A 10084-nucleotide genomic window follows, 5' to 3' on the forward strand; every position below is an offset into this window, starting at 1 on the left:
ACAGATCCTATCTTTTAGCTACCAAACTCGCTACACCTGCGTGGATGGGGCCTGGAGGAAGAAATAGAGTCTGGGCACAGACTTCACCAATCTGCTGTCTCCAGGGGTTTGGGACTACAACTCTCATCGGTGCTGGTGCTGATGGGAGTTGTAGCCCAAAACCTTTGAAGGGCACCAGGCTGACAGTTTTGCATTATCTAGATCAGTGTTTCCCAAACTTGGGTCTCCATCTGTTGTTGGACTACAGTTCCCATCATCCCTAACTAGCAGGACAAGTGGTCAGGGATGATGGGAATTGTAGTCCAAATGCAAATGGAAACCCAAGTTTGGGAAACACCGATTTAGATACTTCACTGGCTGTGTGGAGGAGCCTTGCGAGTTTCAAACCACATGCCATTTCCATTGGGGGAAACTGACGCTGCTGTGAAATAACAGGATTCCTGCCATACTCAAGCTGATGACTGCACATGCTCCCCATGCGGAAACCGATAATGCAAAAGTCTTCCCATCAGCCAGAGAAACAGAAAGTACTAAACAACCTTACCTATGATCACATGCAACCAACTAAACATCTAGACCAGAGGTTGCCAATAGGCTTCCTTTCAAATGCTGCCGTCCTCTAACCCATTAGCCCTAATCAGTTCAATCAACCTTTATTGGCATACAAAGAAGACAAGAATACATGAATCGAAACAGAGAACTGGCATCTGCTCACAGGAGGAGACGCTTTGAGATCAAACTATACAGGCCTAGGAAGTTAAAAAAGTACCACCCAAGTCTTATGACAATGTAGTTTCATGGCATTGCTCAGATATTCAGCTACTTTCTCCAGATCTCTCCTTAAGAGCATGGGGCTCATTGGCTGTGCTGCCTGGGGCTGATGGGAGTCCAACAGCTTGTGTGGGTGCCGCGTTGGCTACCCCAGCCCAAACAGTATCAGAAGAAGTCAAAAGAGTTTGTCTGAATTGCATCAAGAGAGCTGAAGGATCCGCGGGAGGATGTACGAGCACATGTGGGCTTAAACCACCAGGCTTGCTCTTGGTTTTTGTATCGGAACTGATGAGGCCCCACAACTTCCAAAAACAAGCAAAGAGATCCACCGTTCGCCAACGGGCTCCTTACCTTGCCATCAGCTCCTAGCTCGACCCCTTCCATTCCTAGCACCATCTCCGTAGAGACCGAAACGCCACCAGAAGGATGTCTCTGCTTCTGCCCCTCTATTCTCAGTTCACTGTTAAGGGCAGAATTGGCAAGACAGGAATTAAAGCTGTTTCTTCTCATCCTAGCTCCGTAGTAAAAAAATCAAAAAAAGAAACAAAATAAAAACAAGCCCCTCAACACAGCTAGAGATTAGGAGGCCAATTCCCACGTCTTCTCTGCTGCCATAAACATTTGTTCTTAAAAGGCTCAAGACATAAAAACTCACTGAACCAGCAAAGGGGATGTAAGCAATGGCCCTGAGATCTTCCTATTTTTAAAGTAATTTAACTCGAGGGTAATTCATACTTTATTTACACACACAGAGAGAGAGAGCTCGACTTTGCAAGGAATTCCCATGATTGGACACAGAATTCTGAACACATTATTGCTGGTTTTGGACGCGATCCCTGAACTGCAATTCTGGGGGTACGTGGGATTCTCAGGGAGAGGGCCATGAGCTTCAACTACATATTGCAAAATCCACATGGATGTGAATCCAGCTGTGGGAACCCATTTGACTACTTTGTCTACTCTGTCCTTGACCTTTTTTAAAAAAAAAAATTAAAATCTGCACAAAGTAAATTTTCTTGTGTTTGCTAATCCATTTATAGGCTCTTTAAATCCAAAGCCAACAATGGATTGAATGTGTTCAATGATTACGTACAAATCAGTTTCAGACATAAGCAACACATCAATGACCTTCGGATTTCAGCGCTAAAAAATTCAGTCAACAAGATTTGAAGAGATAGCCAAACATACTGTTTATCATCTTAATGCGCACATGTATCTGAAGTAGGCACGTGTATTTAAGTCTTACTAGCTAAAAGGTAAATGTAAAGGGACCCCTGACCATTAGGTCCAGTCGTGACTGACTTGGGTTGCAGCGCTCATCTCGCTCTATAGGCCGAGGGAGCCGGCGTTTGTCCACAGACAGCTTCCGGGTCATGTGGCCAGCATGACTAAGCTGCTTCTGGCGAACCAGAGCAGCGCACGAAAACGCCGTTTACCTTCCCGCTGGAGCAGTACCTATTTATCTACTTGCACTTTGACGTGCTTTTGAACTGCTAGGTTGGCAGGAGCTCGTACCGAGCAACGGGAGCTCACCCCGTCGCGGGGATTCGAACCACCGACCTTCTGATCGGCAAGTCCTAGGCTCTGTGGTTTAACCCACAGCGCCACCCGCATCCCCTTACTAGCTAGGTATATAAAATATACAGAGAAATGTATTCCTTTCCTAAATTATCCATCAGTAGCTGCCAGATGACATGTTTTACAGTCTTCTGGGATTTCTGGCAGAGGTCATTGTTCCTAACTGCACTATCGGATACCTTGCCTTGTTTCAAATCCCTCACCCCACCCCTATCATTCATCTAGTTTTCAGCTAATGCTCTTTTGAGTGACCTTGCAGTGTTCCCACTGAGCTGGAAAGAAAGTTTCCCATAGTCTATTTATGGAAGGCACATCTGTATGTCAAGTTCTGTCATAAAAATATCCGTTTCCTTCTTCAGTGTGCTATGCATATGAGCTTGAGTGACAACAGAAATCGTGTTCTGTTTGTTCTGTGTTTGGCCAGGCCTGATTAAGCGTCAGATATATGCAGAGGAGAACTGGAACACTTTTATCGGTTATAAGTAGGACATGCCCAAAGAGCTGGAAAGTAAATGTCTGCTTATGCTGACACCCTTTTGAAAAACAACCCACTAGTGAAACCAAATGTGTAATTTTTATTTACAGTATTCATACACCAGTTTTTCAGGCAGAGCTCGGAAAACGATTTATAGGAAATAAATAGTGAAAAGCAAATGGTAATCATGAAATAAATGGCATTGCCTTCAATGATACCGTTCTTTTTATTTGTAGTTGCTTTATTTTATCTTCTGCCCAGTTTTGGTTACTTAATTTAAATCATATCGGTGGAATTTGCATTGTTTCATACAGTGTTCACTTTAAACTCTTAAGTTAGCTTATGTGTATTGTTTTACACTGATTGTTTTTGTGCTTGTGTTGATATTATGGTTTATAATTGTTTCCAATGTGTTTAGGACCGTTGAACTTCTCGTTTCTTTGGCACATTGTGAACCACTTTGGGCCCAGTTTTCTGGAAAAGTGGCATAAAAGCAAACCAGTGATGATGTTAGAGCATCAGTAAAAACCATAGAACATAAGGAAATAGCAGGGAAACCAGGGTTCAAATCTTCACTCAGCCATGAAGCTAGCTGGGTTGCCTTGGGCCAGTCACTGTCTCTTAGCCCAACCTACCTCACAGTGATATTGCGAGGATAAAATGGAGAAGCACCATGAAGCTCCTTGGAGAAAAAGTGGGGATCCAAATGTAATAATAAACAAATAACCAATTAAAAGTTATCGGTCTGACAAAAATAGCAGCTACTCACCTGATCCGAAAATTCTCCCCATAGGGCATGATAGAAAAAGCCACACACAAACTTCGTTTAGCACAAATTAATACTATCCTAAAAAGAAATACAGACAGGGTACAGTGAATCATGGAAAATAAATTGCATTCATATCTAGCCTTCCTATCTTGAGTTAGAAGAGCTCTCTGGGAGCGGCGAGAACCTAACTTTGTAACACACACATACAGAACTTAGCCATTTTCTCCTTGCTTTTTTTGCCCAACAGCCACATTTCAGGAAACCTTCCTTTAAAAAACACACACAAATAAACAATATTTTTAGTAAAGATTTTCATAATACAATTAAAAAACAGCTACCAAAAATACAAATAGAATAAATAGAATATGAAGCCCTCTCTTAAAAGTAATTCTTAGCCCTAGCAACCCATATGTTTTTGACTACATTCTTGGTGGTTTAGTCCATAACATCTGGAGGGCATCAGGTTGGGGAAGCCTGCTTTTGAAGCAACACTACATCTGTTTTCACACAGATTATTCCCACGTAAGAATAAAATGACCTTGGAAACTATCTTGAAAACCAAGTGTATTTTGCTCTAACTTTCCCATTAGCCATGAGTTCTCTACCAGTCCTCCAAGTATCTGCTCCAATAGGGCACAGAAATATCAACTGCCTATTGGGCAGAGATGAGAAAGAAGCATAGGCACTGAATTCGACCTCCATGATGGCACTGCGTAGGCCAACCCAGTTGGCTACGTGGTGCTGTTGGTGTCAGATAGTTTTACTTGAGAGTAGGCCCATTGGAATTAACGAGCGCAACTAAGTTAAGTCCATTAAATTCAGTGAGTTAAAAATTTCAGAAGATAACATCACCTTAAACTATATTCCTAATATATGGGGCTTAACAAATGGTCAACGTAAATGGACTCTCCCTTACATCTGCAAAAAGATTAATACTGATACATTGGAAAGACAAAATATGGCTTCCTTTGATTTATTAAAACCATAGTGACGCATGAATCAACATATACAGGAATACAATAAGTCTATCTATATATATATTATATATTTTTGTAATCCTAATTACATTTTAATGACACTTTGTTATTGCTATTATATAATGTATTCTCTTGTTTTTCTTCATCTTCCTTTCCCCCCTTTTTCCTCTCTAATTTCTTCTTTATCATTTATTCTAATCTACTGTACTGTAAAATTTTCAATATCAATATTGTGTTTTTTTAAAAAAATATCTCCGTGTTTACTCAGAGTAAGATTTGTCAGTGTTTCCCAAACTTAGGTCTCCAGCTGTTTTCGGACTACAATTCCCATCATCTCTGACCACTGGTCCTGCTAGCTATGGATGATGGGAGTTGTAGTCCAACAACAGCTGAAGACCCAAGTTTGGGTAACACTGATTTAGATGAATGCCACCTATAATCCCCCATTAGTAAGGTTTTCACATCAAGGTGTTTTGCACCAAACATGGTCACTCGTGAACATATAGGCCACAGCTAGAGTAGAGCCATTTGCCATAATTTAATGGCAAGGTGGATTAGGATTCCTTCAGTTACAGAAAGGTTACCTGCTGTTCCTTGTGTCATACTGCCTCATGTTCTTGATGAAGTGGATCTTCTTCAAGCCTTTATGTCTTGGTGATCCAGATACGTGCTTGGTTCTACGATTTAAGAGGGTAGGGGGAAATGCGAGTAAGATCCGGGCAAAATGCAAATTAAGAGGGTAATAAAAAGGATGCACATGTCGGAGTCGGAATGAGTACACATGCAGGACCTGAGGAATTTGTCTTGGAAAAGGGTGCAGGAGGGAAAGGACTTGCAATGCATGCAACAAGAGAAGGTTAATGCTGCTTTTGAACAAGTACCTTCGCACACTGGCACATTCCACTATGTCTTCTAAAAACTCTAGAGAGCAGCGCTGGGAGATAAAACGCCTTCTGCAAAAATGCACAACACCACGAAGAGCGAACAATATTAGTTCATGGTCTCCGAGATCAGCAAGCCGTCTCAAGCACAACAGTGGCCCGGCATGCAAGCTTTCCCGAGCTGTAGCTTTCAACTTTCAGGGAACACCTTTCATACGGATCTGCTGAGGAATTTCCAAGGGTCGTTCGTAGAAACTCTGGATATTTTTGGTCATGGGTAAAACACAACCACCAAAAAACAACCACCCACCATGCCAATGAAGGGTTCAGCTCATATATCCCTACCCCAATCAGAAATTGGCTCAATATATTATTTTGCCTAGGCTTGCAGAGCAACTATTTACAACATGCCTGCTGTCCTCATTCCACTTCTTTTAAGGCTGGGCGAGGTGGCTATGGTAGTGTGCGAGTGAGGACCGGCTCTACCATTAGGCAGAGTGAGGTGGCCAGCAGTAGTGTGTGCTATGCGGTGGAGAACACTGCCAGTGCTGAACGGCCAGTCTAGTCAGCTTCTGTGTGGCAGCAGCACAGTTTGTATGATCTGGTCCTTCACTGAGTTGGCCCTGGCCACAGTGCTCTTCCTGGAAGCCAGGTGCTGCTGGGAGATTACTGCTCCCCCTCCTCAAACATGAACAGGGGGAGGCTTACAGCACCCCAACTTTACCCATACTAAAATGGTTTATTCTGGGCCTGCACTGCAACAAAAGTGTGGGTTGCCAGCACCTTCTACGTGTAAGTGACTCTCCTTGTCTGAAGATGGGAATGAGGCGGGTGGATCATACAGTTTTGGACTGCAGGCTCATGCTCTGAAAATCCTCTACGTAAAAAAGAAGAAGAGAAGACTTGCCTGCAAGAAAAACTTAGTATGAAAGTTGGAATGTCTCCCCAATAGAGATACTGCTAGTGGATTTTTAAAAATGCATCCCCATGTAACAAAAAACAAAACAAAACAAAAATGCGCATAGCGAATTATGGATAGTGCTACTCTAAATCTCTCTTGATTAATTATTAGCTGATTAAAAGTCTAAGCATTCAAAAGCAGGGTCTCCTACCTGCAGCTTAAAACCTCTGCCACTTCCTTCTGTGTAATGTGAAGCTCATCTCTATTATGGCATTCAGAGATCCATGAAGTTTAAATGAACAGGGCAAGCAGTCTGTACACTCTGGAAACCCCAGATAACTAATGCCACCACAAAACATCTCAGTTGGCTGTGACCATCTCCTCTGTGGCTTATTTAAGATGCCAAGTAATCCTGCCTTTCCTTATCAGCTAATCCATCTCGGGTTCCTTATCAGTTAATCCAAAAATCAGGTTTTCACCACCATGTGGTGACTTGGTCTTAACACATCCAGTTCTGGGAAACAAGCGCCAGAGGGTATATTTAATTATAGCCATCTTAAAACAGTAAATTGCAATACAATGGCCAATCCAAATTACAAACCTTCCTTCTCAAATATTCAGGACAAGCCTTTCTAAAATGAAGTTATTTGTGCCTTGCAACTAACATGTCACTTGTTCTCTATATAATTCACGGAACTAAATGCTGTTGTAAACAACCATCCGTCCGTCCATCCATCCTGGAAATGGTTTATTATAACTCCCATCTTGCCTCTGCACTGAGAGTGATAGCCTCCGAATTAGCATATGAAATTACATAAAAACTAGTCTCTGGAACGAAAGCTGCAAAGGAGCTATTTCCACAATCAGTCACTGCCACCATATCCATTTGCTGTGTTCAAGTTATTAAAATCCCTTGTAACTACTTGAAAACCATCTGTTTTGGAAAGCCTTTTGGAATGTCCTTTCTAACACTGCCCTTCTCTTAAGAACAAGCTAATGGAAATTCTGTTCCTTCAGCAGTAAAAGGGCAAAGAAAACAAATGTGTTTAACAAGTATCCTGGGAATTTGCAAAGGGATCTTCCTCTGGTGGTGGATCTTGGTAGCTTTTACTTTCTGGTAAAAATAAATAAATCCATTTCTAATTTCAATTGGTAGAGGTGGGAAGACTCCGATGTGGCCCTCCAGGCCTCTCTATCTGGCCCTCGAGTTTTCCCCCAGGCCACACCCCCTCATGGGCTAAACCTCTCACTGGCCTTGCTTCACACACTGCTAGAATTGTGTGCCTGGTTAGAATGTGCCCTTGCACTCCGATAATTCTTCTTGCTTGCCCAGGAGAGGGATGCTTGAGTGTGTGTGTAGAAAGGAACCTACTGCCCGAAGGGGAAATTAACACTAGTTGCTCCGCCCACTTTTTGCTCCTGGCTCCTCCCACTTCACCCTGGCCAAAGGTTGCCTAGGAGGAAATGTGGCCTCTTCAAGCAAACAGCAACAAAAATTTTCCCCATTCTTGGGGACGACAAAATGTTGTTCAGGAAAAAGCAAGCAAGTTAAGCAGCTGGAAAAATCTTAAGTTTCTCTTCAGAAATAACAGCTACCAACCTCAGCTTTTTAGTTTAGAATATAAATAAACGGAAATAGCTTGGAACAATTTTCTCTTGATAAAGCACCTCTGCTTTGGAGAAAAGGAACACAGGACACTTTTCATCACTGCACACCTCTCGCCAAGATCTCGATCAGAGCTAGAAACTACTGTATTATATCCTTGACAGCTCTGGGGGGCTCTGTTGTGAGAAGAGATTAATACGTTTAATAAGCCTAACCTAACATTTACCTAACCTTAATTAATTTCTACAACCTTGCGTACAAAATTTGCTTGGCAATTATTTTTAGCAAAGCAAGTGGAGTTGAACAAAGATGAGACACCACGGGATTTGTTCAAGGTTACAATGAGCTCTGGGCCCAAGAAAGAACTGCGGGAGACTTTCACATCAAACTCAACAACTATCAGTTGCGGTACAAGTGCTGACTTTGGCTGAAACTTGGAAAGGAACGTCCGTCAAGTGTATCCAGCCCCATCAATGCTAGCTTGCATTCACTACTTTATCGGTGAATCATCAGATGAAAATGTAAGAATATAGGAAACTGGCTTATACCAAGTCAGGCCATGGGCCCACGCAACTCTGTATTGTGTATTGCAGGAATAGCCATTGTGGTGCCCTCCAGATACAACTGGTCTGCAACTCTCATTATCCTTGGCCATTGGACATGTTGGATTGAGATGGTGGGAGATGGAGTCAAGCAACATTTGGGATGCACCATGTGGGCTACCCCTCATCTACCTGGTAGTAAGTCTCTAGCATCTTCCCGTGCCCTACCTATAAATGCCAACAACTGAAATATGAACTTCTGCACACAAAGCAGGTGCTTTGCTAACACACTATGACTCTTCTACCTACAGATTGCAACAAGGGTGGATAAAAATCATTGATATATTTTAAAAAAAAATAAAGCAGTTTTTAAAATTTTAAACAGATTTTTAAAAAAATTTAAATTGGATTTTTAAAATAAAATGCTTTTGGAGAAAAAATAGTTCTAGAGATAGTTTTCTATTTAAGTTACATTATAGTCCCAAGGCTATTCATCAGGAAATAAGGATTTGTTTAAGTTTTTCATGTGTGCTAAAACTTGGTCTTTTTTTAAATTGTTTAACCACATCAGTTAACAAACATGGATACATATGTGTCAGGGAACTGTCATCGGAAGAACCGGTGGTGCAAGGGCTCCCAGAGGTTGAGAGAGACTTATCAGCGGAGGAGGGAACCAGCAGGGGGAGAGAAAGAGCTCCAAGGGAAAGCGAGTCGGAAGAATGGCTCAGAGACAATTCCAGCGAGAACAGCGGGGAGGTTTCAGGACCTCCTATAGGGACACCCACTCCTCGCCGGAAACTGTCACGTAGAGAGTCCAGAAGACGTGTTTCCGTTAAGGAGCTTTTATGCTGGAAGAAATTCCGTAAACGCCCACTGTTGGATTCTGCCAGCGACTGACGGAGCCATGCTTATGGAGCTCCGTTACAGACAGTGGTTTGTGGACTTAGCCAAACACTGAGGGACTAGGAACTTTATGCACAAGCAGTTCTACATCCCATCACAATATGCTATAATGTTATTGTTTTAGTTAAATAAATTGTTTAAACTGCTATTAAGGAAATGATTATTTTGCTCCTTCTGATGAAGTACAGCAGAAAAGTTGTCCAAATATAAACAGTTCACTTATTATACCTCACAATAATTTCAATCAATCTATGTATTTCTAATAGTATAACATAATCAGTAATTTTTGATATAACTGTAAAAACTACTCTGAAAATTTATTATTCCAAAAATGAAACCTTCATCTGGTTGTAAATGTAAATATACCAGCAAGAATGAGTCTTTCTGTAAAAAAAAATATTATTTAAACCAAGTCTTACTGACTAGTGATTTAAATTAATTTGATTTAAATCAAATGCATCCTGCTTGCAACCTTCTCTTTGTGAAAAGCTAAACATGTAAGACCACAAAATCTCTATGCACGTGGAAAATCAATTACAGTTGACTTGCAAAATTCACCTGTGTACTTAAATTACCAATACTATTCTCGCTCTGCAATCTTACACATATAGAGATGCCCTGACGATTCAACAAAAAATGGTGTTTAAGAATGATTACAACATCTAATATATAGATACTGTA

At 41.5% G+C, this 10084-nt stretch overlaps 1 protein-coding gene across 1 annotated transcript in view; it reads right to left on the reverse strand.

The window, feature by feature from the left end:
- CABLES2 (Cdk5 and Abl enzyme substrate 2) overlaps nt 1–10084 on the reverse strand; it is a gene marked incomplete at its 5' end in the record, with an annotated part of 47570 nt that overhangs the window by 11228 nt on the left and 26258 nt on the right. Inside the window, 3 exons of the mRNA XM_083618700.1 lie at nt 1123–1231; nt 3594–3671; nt 5155–5247. Coding sequence (XP_083474826.1) covers nt 1123–1231; nt 3594–3671; nt 5155–5247 — 280 coding nt within the window. The remainder of the gene's footprint in view (nt 1–1122; nt 1232–3593; nt 3672–5154; nt 5248–10084) is intronic.

The sequence above is a fragment of the Podarcis filfolensis genome (genome assembly GCF_964270895.1).
Source record: "Podarcis filfolensis genome assembly, chromosome: 6".
NCBI classification, from domain to species: Eukaryota; Metazoa; Chordata; class Lepidosauria; order Squamata; family Lacertidae; genus Podarcis; species Podarcis filfolensis.